The following is a 20,878-nucleotide window of genomic DNA, read 5'->3' as shown; positions in this document are numbered from 1 at the left end:
CGCCCTCATCAGGCTTTGTCGAGTGTGCTCGGAAAGAAAATGCCGTAATGACAGATAAAACTAAACTTTATCGAGGCTTTATTACCTTTACATCGTTTATAAAGTGGCATGACACAAGCCAAAAATCAGGCGTCAGCTCGTTGGCTGTATAAATGTTAGCTAGCCTATTCATTATTACAGTCCTGTTATCGAACAATATAAAAACTAATAAATTGTATACAATTAAATCAATTTACAGTCTGGTTTATCAGTATTACTATCAAATTAAAGTATTTTGACTTACCACTCTTGACTCTTCCACAGAAGTAAAATGGCGCTTGCATGTGTTCTGGACTCTGGCTCAGTCAAAACGACAGTTGAGGGTAAACGAAGGTGTGGCTTGGTTAACTCCAGACAAGAGTTATGTTTGCAACAACGCAAAATGACACCAACTCTTATTTAAAACCGACACTTTTGGTGTCAAATCCAATCTGTTTGGTGTTGATTTAACACTTTATTTTAACACTTTATTGTAACACTGGAAAATCAACACCGGTAAATTTACTGTGCACATCATGGAGAAAGCTGGGTCCAGGACAGCTGATCTAATGTAGAGTGGGTCAGCAAATGGCAGCTCTTCTCCTGATGCTGCTGATAGCATTTTCAGATTAACAAAGATCCCCCGGAATCTTTTCTTGAGAGAGCATTGCAGGCTGTGGATCATGCTTCCCAGGAAGTGCACTTGTTGTTTGAGTTTTTCCAAATGGTGGTTTAGTGACAATACACAGGGGAGGACAGAGCTGACCGTCACAATCTTCTCTCCCTGCGTAAGATCGGTGGCCTCGGCAAATGGCTGTAGCACATCACAAAGCTCCTTCATCTGATTCCACTCCCTAATTGAGAAGACCAGCTCACTGTGACCTGTGTCCTGAACAACACTGCACAGTTCCTGATGAGTGAATGAGAGCACTGCCTTAACTTGGCGGAGAGTTGAATTCCACCGTGTGTTCACAGTAGCGGGTATCCCTCGCTGCCCAAACTTTGCTTCAAATGCATCTTTAAAGGTGCTGGATGTATGCAGGAGAGAGCTCAGTTTGGAACATTTTGCAAAGGTACTGTTCATGATCCGTGCATCCTTGAGACCATCACCAACAGTTAACTGCAGCGTATGGGCAAAGCATTGCTGACGTTTAGGTATTCTTCTGTTGATCATGTGGTCCACAGTCTCCCATTCACCTCTTGAGAGGTCTTCCCACAACTCTGCATCATCCAGAATGTCATCATCAGTTACTTCACCATCTTGCTCTTTTGGAAAACACACTGTAAATGCTCGCTTCATTTTGGCAGCATTGTCACATATAACAAAGTCAAGTTTTTGTCTGATGTCATATTCATCACATATGGAATCAAAGGCTTCTGATATCCGTTCTCCTGTGTGAGATCCTTTGAATCTGTTGCAGGCAAGCAAGTATGATTTCAGCTGAACTCCCTCAGATGTTGCCAAAACATGGCCAGTGACTCCCAAGAAGCCACGCATTCTCCTGTCTGACCAAATATCCACTGTAACTGATACATGGTCTGCACTAGCAAGAAGCACTTTTATTTTCTCTTTAGTCTCTGCAACAAGGGATTCAATCTTTAAAGTCATTGTCTTACGACAGGCAGGCTGGTACTTGGAGTCAGCCACAGACATGAAGTGTCGGAAATGTCCATTCTCAGTGATTGAAAGAGGCATGCTACATCCTATCACCAGGTCTCTTAGAATGGCATTTGTTATGGCCTTCTGTCTTGGATGATTAGCTGAATAGGCTTCCTGAGGATGAGACTGGAGGAACTGGGAAATTGCAGGCTGTGTAGCATCAGTGTGGGCGTTTCTTGCCCTTTCATACTCTGCATATCTGTGAAACAGAAGCAAAAACATGACTGTTAAAGATTGTATCAGCGATGGCGGGGTAACATCACTTCTGTTGATGGTCAAACAAAACGGAGAGCTAGCTGGCTACTCCCTCCCATGCAATTGAAACTCTTCTAAACGTGCATCTATGGGCATCAGTTTGGTTTGAAATGGACAGAGGCGCATTCGGAAGTGCATTTGGGTACAATGACGCATTCATTTACTTTTCTCTTTTCATGTTTTGAAAGACGATGTCCTGTAGCTTACTAATTTAAAGAAATAAAAATGTATACAAAAATGAGATGATGTCCTGACTTGTTTTATGAAAAAGTTTTCAAAAAGCATTAGACATTACTCACTTACTCCCAGTAATCACTCCCAGTCAAGTTTGATAAAAATACATTTTTAGTTTATTTTTATTATTAAAATGCATGTAAGAAAATATATTAATATAAACCTGATTTATTGTTGACTGGTCTGTGTTTAAAATTTGTTTTCAGAATAAAATGGAACTGTTCAAGCAAGTTGTAGAAATCCTCCCTCCGGAACGTTATAGGTTGCTACAAAGGCAAAGTGCAGTAACTACACAAACAAAGAAACAGAGAGAAAAATGTCTTTAAAGTTTTTATACCAGCCAGTAAAACATGTTATGGGTAGATTATGTGGTAATGTCTCTCCGAAATGGGACATAATTTAACCCAGATATTTTTTCACAAGACAGAACACATGTCATTAAGCCCATTACAAGTCTTAACTCATTTTTGACCGAATGTGTAGTTACTGCGCTTTACCTTTGTAGGGCAGTATTGCTAGGGGTTCCTACAGGAAAACTGAACTCCCTGAGCTTCTTCCTGTATTCGCGAAGTTAACTGTGTGTATAAAATATCTTCTTATTAAACTGTATGGACACTGAAAAAGGTCTCAATGCTTTGGTTTGAATGTAGGGACCCTTATTATGTTAGTGTGGGGCTATTTTGAGCCTTTTTAGTGGTAACAAGCGATTTTTATTTGTCATTACTCTATGCCCTATATACTAGCGTTATAGGCTAAACTGTTTTTATAGATACAAATATTTACATTCGGCAATCATGAAAACAAATCTCATATAACAGTTGACTAGGTAACAATGTGTAATTTTGCGCCGGAGTTCTCCTTTAACTTACATTAGCTAGCTAACTACGAACGAGCTAACCAGATAACATTAACAAATTGACAAGCACTTACTGGGCAGAATGGATCTTCAAATGCCGGACGAAATTGGAGGTTGTCGTCTGGCTGTCCGTGATTTTAATCTTGCATGTCTTGCAAATTGCTGTTCTTTTGCCATCCTTTTGGAAAAAAATTCTTGAAGCCGAACGCGACGACCCTCGGTATCCCTCCGGCTGACATGTTGATGTGGTATCTGATGTAAGTGGGCGTGGTGTGCGTAAGGTATGAGAGGGCATGACTGATGATCTCGTGATCCAGTCATGACAGCGCTATTCTCAGCCTGCGCTACAGCTGGATCAACTTTATTTTTTTTTACATAATTTATATATTTTATATTCAAACTGAAAACATGATGTGATTAACACTCAAGTCATTCAACTCACCGTGTCTCAAGTCAAGTCAAGTCCCGAGTCTTTAACTTCCAAGTCCGAGTCAAGTCTCAAGTATTTTATTTTTTGTCAAGTCAAGTCACAAGTCATAAAAATAGCGACTCGAGTCGACTCGAGTCCAAGTCACCAAGTCACAAGTCCCCATGTCTGCCATTTTGTCATATTTAAAGAAAATAAGGTCTGCATAAGGTGAATCTGCAGCTTTAAAGGGATGGTTCAGCATGAAATGAAAATTATGTCATCATTTATTAACCCTTAAGTTGTTCCAAACCTGTATGAATGTCTTTCTTTGATGCACACAAAAGAAGAGTGAAGGATGTTTGTATCCAGACGTAATGATTGATGGTAGCCATTGACTTCCTTGTTTTTTTTTTTTTTTAAATGAATGGCCGCCGTCAACTTTCTGGTTACCAACATTCTTTAAAATATCTTATTTTGTGTTCAACAGAAGAGAGAAACTCATACAGGGTTGGAACAACCTGAGAGTGAGAAAATGATGACAGAATTTTCATTAAGGGCTGAACTCTCCCTTTAAAGAAATGTTCATTGAAAAAAAAACTAAGCTCTTTTATTCTACCACAATTGCAGCTGTAAGGATTTTGGCCAGGCGAATCAAATCCACCCCCAGGGGTTTTCTGAAACACACACACGCACACACAAGCCTTTCCCTTCCCCCACACATCGGAATGTGTGAAATGTTTTTGAACAAAGAGAAGGACTTTTGGTGTTTAAAAACATTCAACAAAATGTTTTCAATGGTTTTTATGTATATGTGTCTTCCCCATGTCACAGTGAAATAACTTTGTTTGGTCACAGCGTAAATAGAAATTAAAAATACCTTCGTCATGCATTTTAAACATAAGTGTATGTTCCTTTGATAACATAATGTTCCTTGATATCTCTAGAATGCTTATTGAATGAAACGCTCGAATATGCATAGAGATGTAAAGTAAAGGGTATTTTTGATTGTTTTACTGCCAATGAAGATCAAAATTGTTTTACTATAAAACCCTCATTGAACACACCCCCTTCCACGAGAAGCGCGCGCTGAGGAACAAAGGACAATAAACCAAGAGTTCCCGCGAGCTACGTCCATCTCCCCGATTGGCTCAAGCCAACAGGAAAGGGATGGATTCCGCCAAGGGGATAAAAGGAGTGCACAGGCTCCGCCTCTGCCCTTCTTCCTCTGACCCCCTCAGAGAAATATGTAATGCTTTCGAGATCTCCTCACGGGAGATCTGATCCGACCATGGATCTTTTCTTTTGTTCGTCTAAAAGTTTCGTCTTTTCCTCAAATGGACTACCAAGTTCGTCTCACAGGAAAGGAAGTGGACTTTGCCGAACTATTTCCTCGGGTAACGTCACCTCAAAGACTTTAAGCCTTTCAAACACTCGCGATGAAGGCCAACGAACGCCACGTTCGGAACAAAGGAGCCATGCACGAGCCGGGACGGGCCGCGCAAACACGCTGCGGCCGCGCTCCACGTGACGCATGCGCGCAGGACAGCACCTCCAGTCGACACGTGGCCCGAACAGGCCGAGCAACGAGCCCGCGACTCACACAGACCAAATATGCCCTGCAAGTATACCTTCTTTTAGAGCTTCTAAGAAGCATTAAGAAAGTGTTTTCGTGGTGTTCAGAAAGGTTAACTGACTGTTTTGGGGAACGTAACACACTCTCTCTCACTTGCTCTACAACTCACTCTATCTCACTCTCTCTCTCTCTCCAACTCACTCAACTTACGCGTATGCATTGTCTAAACGCTCTGCGTCGTCTTAGTTTGTGTTTAATGTTTGTAAATACATGTATCATTGTAACGTAGTAAATGCTTAAGTAGTAACTTTATTAAATACAAAATATGCTTACCTTGACTGATTGTCTTGCTCACAATACGGGTCAATGAAATGTCAATTTAAAGCTACACGCTTTACAGAACTACAAATACTTAAGAGGGTATTTGGTTATAGAGCAGGGAAGGCAGATTCTAGAGGCCACAGAATTTGTTTTCACAAGCTATATAACTTAATTGAGCTAATTGATTTTGCCTGTCTTGTAAAACGTGGTCCTTGCAATCAATAACAATTAATTTGTGGTTGATTGCGGGGATGCACATGTATGCATATGGGTAAAATTAATAAATTAATATGTAAGACCGGTCTGATCCAAATCTGTATGAATAATTATTAAATATCAATTATTAATTATGATATGCAAATTCCCCCTTTATCAGACCCGACCAGAGTCTTTACACAGCTGATGATTGACCACTAAACTCAGACATAAATGCTGTGGCGTTCTGACTTAGCTGTGTTCCTACTCCTCTTTTAAAGGGTACATATCATGCTTTTAAATCATTCATTTTTACATCTAAATCATACCGTTGTGGTCTATATAAAACATAACTGCAATGCTTGGGTCTGAATTCCTCATTATTATAGCTCCACAGGCCCCTTTTCTGATGTGCATCTTTGAGCGACCCGTTTCAATGCGTCCCCTTTAAATAAAAAGGAGAATGCGTCATACCCCGCCCGCTCTCCAGGTCGATGAGTTCACGGTCGGTTCAACTCCTCACGTTCGGCCATTATTGTTGTAGTTTGATTAGAGATATACGATCAGGGTTCTCAAGTCTCACGCATTGGCCGTGAGACACGCAATTCGACCGGTTCACACGCTCACACGCCACACTGTGTATTTCTCACGCTGAAAAGGCAATGCCAACCAAGTTGTCCTGGCTGAAAGCTTTCAAGTGAAGTTTCCTGCCGCCAGCGCGTATCTCCGCCAGATTGCGTTCGTTACTAGGCAACATATATGCACGCTACGTGCACCACTGATCTATACAATGACATGTCATTCAGTAGCGCGAACACCCGGAAATGGACGGAACTCGGCCACCGTACGTTCGTTACTTGGTAACCAACAACATCGCGTGAACACATGTGTCGTGATGGAGAAGAAGGTAAGTTGGAAGAAGCTCGTCTAACATTTTTAGGCTAGAACATTTAATATATAGCCCATGGTACATTATTATTGATGCAGTCAAAAACTCTACTACAACTACTTTGCAACCAGGCTCAGTTTGGCTATCTTACGTTATCTGAAACTAAGAGAAATGTTAGTGGGTATGGAAAGGAATGAAGATTTACTCATTTTATTTTAAATTATACTGTAATATTAATAGTCTTTCTAGTTACCTTAAGGATGTATTACAGCAGATTGCTCTGGGTAATATTTAATCATTGTCATAATGTTGCATTTGTATTTTTCAAAGATGTCAGGAAAAAAGCAGAAAGATATTTTGTCATTTTGGGCACCAAAGGGTAAGCCCCCTAAAAAGGTTGCCAGATTAGAGGAGGAGACAGTGGAAGAGGTGGTGCACTCTAATCTGTCCATTTGTTCTCAATGTCCCACCACACAATAAATCATTCGTCTAGAAGACGCATTCAAAATGCAATTTTTAAAGATTTGTTTGAAACTGTTTGGAGCAATTTGTTATATTTTTGGTTAGCTATTTGTAATACTGCATTAAAGAGTATATTTGATGTGATGAATTGCTCTGTCATTTATCAGATTTACTAATTGTTATAATTTCAATTTGTTCTGGTTAATTATGAACAATGGGTAAAATTGGGGGCGAGGATGGGTGGGGCGGGGCTTCATTATGGCTCCTCCCCTAACCGCGTGTGATTTCACTCCAAGCTTTTGCTCAAACTTGAGAACCCTGTATACGATTATATACGATACCTCCAAAGAACATTTTTATTCACACTTTAATAAAATGTCAACAACAGAAGACTTGTTCTTCAAGCCTTACATATTCGAGCCAGAGCGAGCGAGTTGATAAAGACTATGACGAACCTGCAGAACAATGTGAGTTAACTGTTTTGTGTTATTAGTGAAAGTTGACTATTTCTCTTGTTAAAACAAGCACACTGACAAGATAAATGACTACGTTCTAATCTTACCACAAAAAAAATCTGTATTGACAATATGATGCGTTTAGAAAAGCATCAGAAAACAACGCAGCTAAATGACCATTGATGAAACTCAAGAACAATAATACTGCAGACGTGTAACGTTACTTCAAAACAAAAACAAAGTAAGACAAAGGTACTGCTAAACCATGACCACCATGTGTTTTAAGAAAGTAAAGTACTTTATTTTTATTAACGATATTTACAACTTATCGAAATGCTCTGTTCGTCGTCTCCAAAGATAGAAGGAACTTACCTCTCATTCAGACGAAGTCAATCGGCAAACCCTTCTTTATACTGGCGGAGGTTGTTAAAGTGGGAATCCTTGAAGTGCTTCAGGTCACTAACGTAACTGTTACATCCAAAAACCGAACATTTTGACTTGCCCTCTCGTAACTTCTGCATCATTGAGCTTGGACTACAAAATCGGAGCGAGAAATAATAAAGGCGGATTGCTCGAAGTTTTGGACCGGTAGTCAATAGGCTTGTTCGACTTCATGCAGCTCTGCGCAGACCGATCGGCGGCTGACTTGAAACAGTGCATGCCGGTTAGAAATTTTGTCCGACTTGATGCAGCGCTGACTCCACGTGACTGTGATGTATGCCATCAAAGTACCGCGAAAGCGATACAAGAGTAGCCGGAGGACTCAGCCAGCGCAGCTTCTCAAGAGCGGCTGCACGAGCTCTGATGATGTCACAGCTGTTCCACGATTCGTCGGATTCAACGCATGACAACGATCACGTGCGTTTCGTGTTTATTCTTGCACATTTAGTTCCACTAAAGCTCACAAATCTGTTTTCTATAACAGTAAACAGTCTTTTCATGTAGTCCCGATGTTATATTGTGTCATGTTTATCAGGTTTATCAAAATAAAACTGATTAAAAAACGTTGACTCCACGTCATTGATTAGGCTTATTTTGAACTTTATTCCAGTTCAAACAGATGCTGTATGAAGCAGTAAAGTGTTGAATGAAAAGGTGTCTGAAATATCTGTTTATTTGGCAAATGTTGCATTTATTTCACTTAGACTGTGGTAAAGCATGCAAACACCACGTAAGCCGTCAGTACGGGAACCAGAAATTGTCCGACTTCACGTCTCCATTTGCAGCTCCTCCCCGCCTGCACGCGGCTATTCTCACCGATCGGTTGCATCCAGCCGCAGGCGATGTCGAACACACCTAATATCTTTATTTGGCAGTTCCGCTGCAAATACGGTGACGCACTTCCTCAAAAACGTCATAGACAACAGAAAAATCTGAACAGGTTGAAAAATATGACCAAAACAGAATATAAAGATATAAACGAAGCACCTGAAGAGAATAATTGAATCTTTTCTGTACTTATAAACACTCCAAATATACAACAAAATGCAATTAATGGCTAAAAAAGTGGATTTTGCATGATATGTCCCCTTTAAGATAGGAGTTCATCCAATCTGATCTCACTGATGCATGAGACACACAAGATACTTCAGAGACCGACCATGAGAATACGAGCTAGGAACAGGAAATACGAACACGTGCAGGCGCGGGTTTATTTTTTCCTAGAGAAATAGCTCTGAGATTTGAGTATTTCCTAGAGAAATATCATGGCTTGCACAGTGTTCGGATGTACAAATGAACACAAAGTATTTTTTAGTTCCTTCATCCGCGCCTCTGAAGAAACAATGGGTTAATTTTATTTTCGCTGTAAATGCGCCGACTCAACTCCCAAAGTTTTGTATTGTCCAAACAGCCCGGAGACAGATAAGTTAATCTTTCTCTCAAAATCGTTCAATACTGTTTCTGCATCAGTAAGTCAAGCCAGACTATTATCAATTTCACATCGTTTCTTTGAGTAGGATGAAAATAATCTTATTTAAAGAAAGTGTTTAGCAGGATTGATATTCTAAAGGGTAACGTTAAGCACGCGCTGCTTTGTTTACGTTGTGTTTATCTGCAGCCGGCAGCGTCAGTTTTCCTTTTTGAATGACGAATATAGACTAATATATCTGCAGAATAGACAGTTGGCTCATTAAATACAGGTGCAAACGCACATTAGGCTATAGCTGTCAGTCTGCTGCTGTTCTCTCTGTGAGTTCAAGTGCTGCTTTTTACCTCGACGAGAGCGGACGAGTTCCGCGCTTTAGAGAGAACATAAACTGCGTTACACTGCACAACGAAGCTCTTACTGTATGTACATCATCGTGTCTGCATTGGTGAAAGCAGAGAAAGCAGAAACTGTGTTATACAATAAGATCTTCATTCTCGCGATCGACAGACTCTCATCTGCAAGCTCAATGCTCATCACAGCAACATTTTATGTGATGAGAATCTAAATACTTCAAAAATTTCTTACGAATCAGTAATCTCGATATCTGTAATAATAAAAACGTATAATAGCTGTAGTAAAACGTATTCAAGAGAGTTTCACATGTAATATGTAGCTATTTCATATGCAAGCATGTCAGCCAATCACAGCAGTGGGCGGTTACATTGAATCCTACAGAAGACACGCCCCTTCAAACAGAGCGTTCTAAGCAGAGGCTAAAATCAGGCTGGGAAAAATGCCTTTTATTTCTAACTATTAATAAGAAATAAAATGACTTTTATTTAGACTATTTTTGATCTAAAAAAAACATACTAACATTATAAGGTCAACCCAGGAAACATTATAAAATAATAATAATAAAAAACATGTCAGGGGACCTTTAAGAGCAGCTGTCTCAGCCCTTATTCTAGATGATGATGCAATAGACATAGATTTACTCACCACCGTACTTCATTTCTTTGACCTCACTGACACATTAGAAACACTATCCCTTGGCCTAATATCATCTTCTACTGTATTTTCCATACTTCTAGATAAATTTGCCTCATTAGCATTGGAAACTGTAGATGGGGCATCAACGTCCTCTACAGGTATATATGGTTCATTAAACAGACATTTATTTGTCTCTTCCACAAGAGCAGTTCTCTTACGAGAGATTCTCTCGTATTGCGTAAGCTAGCTTACGCTACAGAAAGATTCATCTTTGCTGAGAAGTTGAAGCCAAAAAATTATTCCATAATTTTGTAATCATTGTCAACGCAGTCTCTCTGAGGCAGACCGTGAGCGGGGCTAGCTAGCAGCTCATTGGTTCGCTCAGAGAGAATGCACGAACCTATGGGAGAGCGGCGCTGAGCCCGCGGCCAATGAGCGGACGGCGCTCGCTCATTGCGTCAGAGCCCACCGAAAGGGGCGTGGCTACAGTGTATAAAACTGGCTCTCCCAGGCTCGGTAGACGATTTTCATCATTTCAGCGAGCTACACGCATCCGCTGTTCTGGGAAGAAGCCGCCGTCGTCGAAAAGGCAACCTTCTAGCGAGCTCCGGAGACTGAGGAAGCCGGCCGTCTGCCACCTTCAGCCGTCCTGCAAGCTAGCGCCGTCCGACGCCGTATCCTTTTTACCATATTCCATTCACAAAAGAGCTTGAGCGTCTTTTTCAAGATGCCTCGCTTTTCCTGCGATTCAAGCCGCTCCCCACTCGAGGAAGGAGACCGCCACCCCATCTGCGCTCTCTGTCTCGGAGTGGATCACGCAGAGCTCGCCCTCGGCAACGGAGGATGCGACCACTGCGAAGACCTGCCTCTGTCCTCCCTGCGGGCACGACTGCAGGCGGTTAAGACCGCTCCCGCGCCGCCTCTCACTTCGCCGCGGAAGTAAAAACGCCACTCCCAGAGGCCGCCGGAGCCCCCTGCGGATCCATGCGGGCCGCCGCTGTCGCCCACCGACCGCTCTCCCTCTCTGCCCCAGCCGGACATACAGTTGCCGCTGAGTGGCCGCTCTGTTGCCTCCGTCGATACCGCGGAAGAGAAGGACTCTTGTTCGCTGCACGCTTCGGACAGCGAGGACTGGTCGTCGATTAGCTCTTCGACGAGAGAGTCTGCGGGGACCCGCGCCGGCATTGAAGAGGAATTGCTGTGAATTCCTGCACCGGCGCCCGGCCACCGCCTGCAGCCGGGCTGCTCCATTTCTGCCTGAGCTACACAGCGAGCTCACTAAGTGCTGGAATGCCCCCCTTTCGGCTCGTAATCGCTCCCACGTGTCCGCCTCGCTGCGCTCGGTGGACGGAGCCGCCGAGAGGGGATATACTGCTATGCCGCCCGTCGAGGACTTGGTCGCCGCTCACCTCTGCCAGCCCTCTGCTAGATGGCGTTCTTCCCCTATGGCTCACGCTTGCCGACATGGGAGACTCAGAACGCGCCGTGTTCCTCAACGCGCTGAAGATTCAAATCTCTTCATTTAACCTCTTAATAATGGCCGCCCCCGGTACCGGGGGCAACGGGGCTTAGCGCCTTTTATGTCCTTTCACTTCAAAGAGTGTAAGCGCAACCTAACTATGCCGCATATCCCCGTAATCAGACAGAACTCCGCTAAAAAATGATGCTATTCATTTTCGCCAAAACAAAACACACATCAAACACGAAGCAATTGAGTAATTTTATTGTAAAACACACTGTCTGTCTGAAACACGTTGATGACAGTAGTCACAGCACTCCTAATCTCTCTGATGTTGATCTATGAAGGCAAACGACCACTCAAATGATTCAGGAGGCTCCACAGAATCCAACAGTCTAACTCACATCACTGTACGACAAAAACTCACGAAGTAAACAGTCAGTGAACAACAACAAAAAAAACTTTTATTTACACATTTACCACTATGAATTGTGTCTTCGATTGCTGTCTTGAGATAAAAAATGTGTACAATGCCATATCAACTGTGTTTGCGATTACTCCGATGCCTCTGTGTCACTTTGAGATGATTCCGGACAGTCTGCAACTATGTCCTGCTTTGGAAACAGACTGCGCATGAGGAGTGGGGTGAAACGTGCTAGTCTTACGCAATGCGTGTGTCGGCTCCTGGTTGGCTAGTGGTGTTGTTTGCGCGGATTTTGCGAAATGCCATCGATTCTATTGGTTCTGACGATAAGAAAGAGGTGTCAATCATCCAAATTGACCAATCGGTTGCCGAGATATGGATGCGCGTAGGACGTTTGCCTTCATGACGCAGCGCGCACAGCCAATAGAAAGGATCGCTCTGCGGATAAATAGTAGTAGCGCGCAGCTGATCGCACACCTGAATTCACTGATTGCACTCGTGGATTATAATATTGACTATTGAGCCATTCCTTTTCGTTTCTCGGAGAAATAATGGCACAGAGAAAATGGGAGAAGAAGATGTCGGCCGCCGAAGCACTGGCAATGATTCAAGCGGACTTAGAAGCTCCAGTCAGTGCCATTGACTCTTCATCTGAGGATGAAGATCTGTTTGTTGCTGAGGGCATTTCTGATCCTGATTATAAACTGCCGACATCCGAAAGGTATGTGAAATACGTTTTGTTATAATTTACTTCTCGTGTTTGGTATCAAAGTACAGAGCTGTTTCACTGTTATTTGTGTAAAATGACCGTTTTTCTAGTTAGCTTTCTAGCTTCCCTACAATGAATGGATCATAGACTGTAAAAAATATGGACAAAGCGTCTGAATACACAAACTCAAACTGGCTTTTTTGCTTACTTTCTTTGTTCAAAGATGTTTACTACACACTCAAAGTGGATTGTTTGTTTGCTTACTTTCTAAGTCCAAACATGTTTACCACACACTCAAACTGGATTGTTTGTTTACTTTCCCAGTACAAACAAAATGTACTAGTGTTTACAGTTACTGTGGGTTATTTCTCTAAACTTCTATAAACATTTCTAGGGATTTCAGTTAGTCAGTGGGTTACAGTTTTCGGTAACAGTGAATCATTTCTGTTCAAATACAGTGTCCGTGTGAATATATCTTTATAGTTTTTCTTTCTCCTTTGTTTCACAGTGATGATGAAGATTATGAGGGGCCTTCATCTTCTGCTACCTCTGCACCAGCCCACCCCCCCCAGCCAAGGCCATCAACACCTCTGCCCCAGCCACGCCGCACCACCCCCCGACGCGCTTCTGCACCACAGCTACAGGCAAGGCCATCAACACCTCAACCACAGCCATCAAGCACATCCCCCACCTCATCTGATTCTGATGTGCCTCAAGAAAGCCGTCCAAAAAGAAAGGGGAAAGCACTACAGAAGTCAGCTAGACCTAAGCGTGGTCGGAGTAGGTCTGCCACTTCAAGAGACCAAGAGCAGCCGTGGCACAACAGAGAGGAGAAGGACAACAAACCTGACCCACCCAGATTCATGCCAGCCAGGACCCCAGGCCCCACCTTTGATACAACAGCATCATGGTCTCCCCTCACACTGTTCCAGCTTTTTTTTAGTGCATCTGTGGTCAGGACAATAATTGACAATACAAATTTCAATGCTGCGAAGCGACTACAGGCTGGCATGAAGTTTGTGTGGAAGGCGCTGACGGCACAGGAATTTTATGTTTTCATGGCCATCATAATTTATACAGGCCTTGTTCAGGTGCATCTCAGATCTGACTACTGGCGGAAGGCGTGGCCATATAACTTCCACTTCCCAAGTGAAAAGATGTCACGGGACCGCTTCGAAGCCATCTTGTGGTCCCTGCATTTGAGTAACCCAGAAGAAGACGAGGAGAATGAGCGGAAGAGGAGCACGGATCAGTACGACAGGCTTTTCAAGATCAAGCCTCTCTACACTGAGATGGTGACTGCCTGCCAAGCAAACTTCCACCCGAATAAAAACATTTGCATCGACGAGAGGATGGTCGGGTCCAAGGCCCGCAGCAGCATGAAACAATATATGAAGGACAAACCAACAAAGTGGGGTTACAAACTCTTTGTGCTGGCTGATGCAGCAACTGCGTACACATGGAATTTTTTTGTGTATGCTGGCAAGAGTGTGGACACCACAGGCCATGGTCTCAGCTACAGTTCAGTCATGGACCTTTTGCCATTTCCACTGCTTGGTGGGGGCTATAATTTGTTTGTTGATAATTTTTATACTAGCCCTGCCCTGTTTCTGGACTTGTACACAAAACACATTGGTTGTTGTGGGACCATCAGGCAAAATCGTATTGGGTTTCCACATACTGCACAAAACGACCTCCACAAAAAGGCTGCCCGGGGAGATATGCGCTGGATAAGAGATGGCAAACTTCTCTTTGTGAAGTGGATGGATACCCGGGAGGTGACCATGTGCTCCACTATCCATGAGGCTTTTAGTGGACACACTGTCAAGAGGAAGGTAAAAGAGGCTGGTGTGTGGAAAACCAAGTACATCCCTATTCCAGACGCTGTGGTGGACTACAACAAGAACATGGGTGGTGTTGATGTATCTGATGCCTTGATAGGCTATTACACTGTGCACCACAAGACAATGAAGTGGTACAAGACTTTCTTTTACCATTTTATTGACATCGCTGTGGTGAACAGTTTCCTTCTGCACAAGGAGTTGTTCAAGATGAGGAACGAGCCCACACTCACGAAGCCTCTCACACAGAAAACCTTCAGAGAGAGGTTGGCTGCAGAAATGTTGAGCTTTGCTGAGGCCTCAGCAGCTCCACCTCCTCCACCACCACCACCACAGCCCACCTGCATGCCTATGTATTATGGGGGTGATGCCACACAAGCACGGCGGTACTGCAGGAGATGCCAGGAGGCTGGCATCCAAAGAGTAAAAACCCCCATATATTGCCGGAAGTGTCAGGTCCCTCTGTGCCTTACCTCAAAGAAAAACTGTTTCCAGGAGTGGCATGACAGCCATTAGTGGTATCAGGAGAACAGATCTAGCTATTGCTAGTGTTTTTTTTTTTGTGTGTGTGTCTTTTTTTTCACCAGTTTATTTATACTGAGTTTTGTTGTTTTCAGTTTGTTTTGAATAAATCTGCTCCATTTGGAGTCAAACTTTATTCCTTTTGTATGTCTTTTTTGCATGGGAAACTATAATGAGGTCTGGTTGATTTTTCAAAACAAAGCCAAAAATTTAGTTTTTAGATGGAATAAATAGCTATAGTGACATGTAAGTGAAATCAAATGAGTTTTACAGTTTGGTACCTGAGAAATTTCAAATGGCACAGATGGTGCCAAATTGTGCCCAAATGAGCTCAAAAAATTTGGAGAGTTCGCCTAGATATGCCTCTAATATATCATGTATAACTCTGCTATACTAGACTCTTATAACATCAAACTTTGAGCAGATGATGTTGAGATATTATTTTTTTGTTTTCTACAGTTTTTAGGCTTTGAACAGCATTATACCTAGGGGATTTTCCCTATAAAATGTGGTGTTTTTTTAGGCAAGAAATAAATATTTTATTTATGCTATTTTCCATCTGATATTATTCTTCAATAATAAAAGATACACTTTTACTTACAATGTATATATATCCCTTAGGTTCTGATCTATCCAACGATACCAGAATCATGTATGTGGGTCTTACGGTTGAAAAGTTATACCTGTTTGTTTTAGGGGATACTATTTTTAGCCATTTTTTATTTTTTTTTCAAATCAGGGGGCAGGGCTTAACATGTTGTTTTTAGTACTATTATTATTTTTATTAATATTCATAATATGTATCTGTTTTATTACATGTATACACATATTATTATTTGTAATCTTTGCATTTTGTGATTATAATGTTTTGAAGATGTAGGAGAGAGAGAGACTTTAGGAGACTTTGTGATAAGTTAAACTGTATGAGTGAATGTATGTTGGAGTGAGACTGAAAGTTTATGCAGTGTATAGGGAAACGATATACATTCCATTGGTAATGGGAACCATATGTTCTTGTGGTAATGCATGTGTTACTATGGTGATGCAGTTTTTTCCTTGGTCAGTGGTATAAAGACTGAGACCCTTTGTTCAAAAAGCAGGAAGAGATGGTAACGATGCAGAATGAAGACCTCTGTTTCTCTTCCTCCTATGTCTTATTGTCACGGTGTGGCTCTGGCAGAGGAACGAGGAGACCAGAGTATCAGGAAGAACAGGTTTTTAATATATATAAACAGGCAGGCAGGCAGGCAGGCAGACAGACAGACAGACAGACAGGAGCACGGGCACCACACGGGTTCACAATAAACTTCCATAGACAACGACCGACAAAGACAGAATGAAACTGAGGGAACTAAATACACAGAGGAATCAGACATAATGGGGTGAAAACAGGTGAAACAGATGAAACCGGACGCTGAACGGGAGGCTGATGAGGGAGTGAGTTCAGGTGTGCAGACGAGAGGATCATGGGAAGTGTAGTGCAGGAGACGCAGGCAGGATGGTGCAGAGGCAGACTGTGACACTTATAAATATTATAAATAAATTCGAGAGATCTCTTGGCAAAATCACTGGTGTCTCTTTTCATGGGGAAAGCAAAAGAAGTTTTTTTAGATCTACAATTTGGCGTCACGGGAACAGGATGGCATGTCCAGGCATTCGTCTCAATCATTGCAGGTAAGACTTTTTGCTTTATAAAAAGTTCTAAGTCTGCCTGATGATTAGAGACAGTGACTGAAACTGCTGAAAAGAACTGTGTGATTTTGGGTACCAGTTGTTTTGCCAATGAATATAAGACATAGTAAAATATAAATACCAAAATGAATAAAAATTAAGTCATTTGAATTGAATTTGGCTTATTTAGGTTCTCTGAAAAGTAAACCTCAAATAATATTTGAAATGCTAGGATAGAGGTGGATCTTTTTTAGAAAAAAGACCATCTAGTCAGAAATTTGGAATTAGCTGTAAAACGGTTAAGCTAGTAAAATTTGCTTGGTTATAACTGCGATGTGGTTGGATAGTGGCGGGACTGTTTAAAGAAGGCAGAGTAATCCCTAAAACATCCAACACACCGAAGATTCGTTCTCAAAAGGAAACGAGGAAATTTGTAACACAGGCAAAACTTGATTGACCAAAGCGGTTAATGTGGCGGGACTGTTTTAAAAATGATGGCAGAGTAATCCCTAAAACATTGTAACACGCTAGAGTTATACAAGTATAAAAGGCGCCCTTGTAACTAGCTAGGATCGTGGGCATTCTGAACCTGACCGTAAAGCTGTTCAAATATTTGAGGAGACTGATCCGAGTTAACTTTAAGGGAAAAATAAATACCAAAGAAATTAATCTGAGATAAAATCCAAAGTATTTGAGAAGAAAGAAAAAAAAGGAACTGTTTTGAGTTTTAAAAAGAAAACTAAAATACTGAAAAGCATTAGAGTTAACTTTTCTTTAAATGTTTCTTTTGTTCTGTGAGTGAGGGAGAAAGAGAGCGAAGCAGCCCCTCCCTTCAGAATTGCCTTGTACCTTCGCACACACACATCCAGTTGGAGAGGGAGAGAGGCAGGGAGCCCCACACACACATACTTAGACACACACACATAGGCTGCAGCTCTGAGCACATACACATACTTACACAGACAGCCTGCAGCTCTGAGCACACACACACACAATACATACATAGCCCCTCCCGTATAATTCACACACATATGTAGGCACACATACATTCCTGCTGTTCTGAGCAGAGACTTTGAACACTTTGAAAATGGCAGCAAGTGTCTGTACCAGCACAATAGCTGAATGGTATCTTGAAAAGAAGAAGAACAAGAAACTAACTAAACTTTTGAAAAATGGACTGGACATTGAAGCATACCACAAGTTAAACAAAATCATGTCCATCAGTGTCCATCAACCACCAGTGATGATTTATTTGATCCAGATTGGACAAATATAATAACTGAAGCTGAAAGGAAATATTCACAAGCACCAGTGAAATCCGCGACAACAGTAACGCCTCCACCTTACAAACCAATTTATCCACCTTTGCCTGAGCAATACACAAGTTCATCTAAACCTCTGACGCAGCCTCAAGCTTCAAGATCAAACGGAGGTCCAGTTGACAAAATGTATATTGCATCTGCACAAGCAGCTCCAATAATAACGAGATCTAAATCAGCCCAGCCAAGCAGAGACATGATGAGATGTACACCAGCTCATAATTATGGATCTGACTGGGGTGACGAGACAAGGGATGACGACATGATCACAATTGACAAAATCGGTCCTGAATTTTCTTCACCTGTGATTAAAAGGGAAGAGTCGCAACCTGAGATGATGGCCGAAGAAAGACCGTTTACTCCGGGAGAACGACAAGCCATTCTCACAGCCTTGCCTCCTCTGAAGAGACAAGATCCAAACAGAGTTTTGGTGAGAATTATACTCTCTGGTTGAAGCACATCAAATGACACTAAGAGACATTCACACCATTGTGAAAGCTAAAATCCCAAGAGACAGATGGGAACGCTTGCCAGCAGTGATAACATCAGCCCAATGGGTAGACTTTGGGGTTGATGGCCAGGAAAGACACCTGGGTCTTTGGCAAACATTAGACGAATTTCGAAAAGAAATCCAAGAAATCTTGGGAAGTGGTAAAATTCCATTCACATCAGTGACATTGATTAAGCAAAAGGATGATGAATCTCCAGATGAATATGCTCTGCGTAAGTGGAACGCTTATGAGAGATGGGCTCTCTGTGCAAAGAAACAACCTGACAGAGATGATGTACAATTCACTGACACACTTGTTGATGGCTTTAGCTCTAAATACCAACAAGCGTTATCACTTGGAGTCAATCCAGGCGAAACGTATGACCAAATTATGCAATGGGCTGGCCGTCTAGAGATGGCTATGAGATCAAACCTGGAAGAAGGAAACAAGCCAAACCAAAAAGGAGTGGCGACAGTTCAATACAACATGGACATAGAGAGGTGGTTGAAGATTTGCAGCAACTGTGGAAAGCATGGACACTTAAGAAAAGACTGTTGGGCTAAAGGAGGTGGAGCCAGAAGGTCAAGGTCCATCTTTTAAACAAGTCATTGTGAAAAAACCATGATGAAACCTCTCAAGGGAGGACGTGGACTGAAGCACAAGTTCGTCAGCTCATTGAAGGAATTATGTGTAACTGATTACTGGAACAGCAATGGTTCTACTTCCTGGTGTTATGCCACCTGCAGAAACAGGCTCTACTTTGTTTCAAGAGAAATTAAGATGTTATTTCACAATGCTCGACAAAATTACCAAAGACAATAATAGAAAGTGAATTCAACAGCAATGGGATGAAAACACACCACTACTGACATTACACATTCCTGAGTTAGGCAGTTTTGTTATAGTCAAGCATGTTGTAAAGGGAAGGGTGTAGGAACAGATAGATGGTATCATTGGTTACAAGTTAAACCTTGCTTAGTGAATAACAAAATGATGATGGCCTATGGTTTAAGATTCAGCAAATCTAAGAATTCATTTTTTTAAATACTGGGAAAAGTGATGATTAATTGTTTTTCTGTTTCCATTTCAGGAATCAAGTTCATTGACATTAATTAGAGATGGTTGTAAGTTATTCTTGATAAATACAAAATGGATAGAACCGAAATGGGAAATATGGTGTGAGATAGGAGATTTTATGTTCTACACTACTTACAAAACACAACCTCACAAACAATGAACACCCGCTTACTGATTTACAACCCCAAGGGATAGGACCCTTTAAGATCAACGTTTTTTTTGTTTATTATTTTTAAGGACTGAACTGGGGGATTTAATTAATTAACGAGTTAATTAACGAGTTAATTAATTAATGAGTTAAGGCACGGGCAGAAGACTTTTTTAGTTTTTATTTCCTTAGATGATTGGGGTTCATTTTAAATGCTTACACATAGATGTTAAATGACACATAGCATACGGGGACATAACATGGGTTGGGTTTTTGTTTGTTATTTGTTTTCTTTCCTTTTCTTTTTCCATTCTTCTGTTCTTTTATGTCTATGTCTTGGTTTACTATTTCTCCTCGCCACTATCACCTCAATAGGCTGGCCACCTGGGGATGATGGTGTGGAACTGACTGTCGTAGTTCCAGAGGAGGGACTGAAGATTCAAATCTCTTCATTTAATGTTGTTTTTAGTACTATTACTATTTTTATTAATATTCATAATATGTATCTGTTTTATTACATGTATACACACATTATTATTTGCAATCTTTGCATTTTGTGATTATAATGTTTTGAAGATGTAGGAGAGAGAGAGACTTTAGGAGACTTTGTGATAAGTTAAACTGTATGAGTGAATGTATGTTGGAGTGAGACTGAAAGTTTATGCAGTGTATAGGGAAACGATATACATTCCATTGGTAATGGGAACCATATGTTCTTGTGGTAATGCATGTGTTACTATGGTGATGCAGTTTTTTCCTTGGTCAGTGGTATAAAGACTGAGACCCTTTGTTCAAAAAGCAGGAAGAGATGGTAACGATGCAGAATGAAGACCTCTGTTTCTCTTCCTCCTATGTCTTATTGTCACGGTGTGGCTCTGGCAGAGGAACGAGGAGACCATATCAGGAAGAACAGGTTTTTAATATATATAAACAGGCAGGCAGGCAGGCAGACAGACAGACAGACAGGAGCACGGGCACCACACGGGTTCACAATAAACTTCCATAGACAACGACCGACAAAGACAGAATG

At 41.7% G+C, this 20,878-nt stretch overlaps 1 protein-coding gene across 1 annotated transcript; it reads right to left on the bottom strand.

The window, feature by feature from the left end:
• Positions 1-493: 493 nt before the first annotated feature.
• Positions 494-2,174, bottom strand: LOC148977709 (uncharacterized). The gene has a single exon (XM_089134617.1). The coding sequence runs from the start codon at positions 1,898-1,900 to the stop codon at positions 494-496; it is 1,407 nt and encodes a 468-aa protein (XP_088990743.1). The 5' UTR covers positions 1,901-2,174.
• Positions 2,175-20,878: the final 18,704 nt, after the last annotated feature.

This window comes from Pimephales promelas, chromosome 8, assembly GCF_988280905.1.
Source record: "Pimephales promelas chromosome 8, fPimPro1.hap1.1, whole genome shotgun sequence".
In the NCBI taxonomy this organism is placed as follows: domain Eukaryota; kingdom Metazoa; phylum Chordata; class Actinopteri; order Cypriniformes; family Leuciscidae; genus Pimephales; species Pimephales promelas.
The sequence above is the reverse complement of the archived record's forward strand: the minus strand, read 5'-3'. Positions and strand labels throughout refer to the sequence as shown.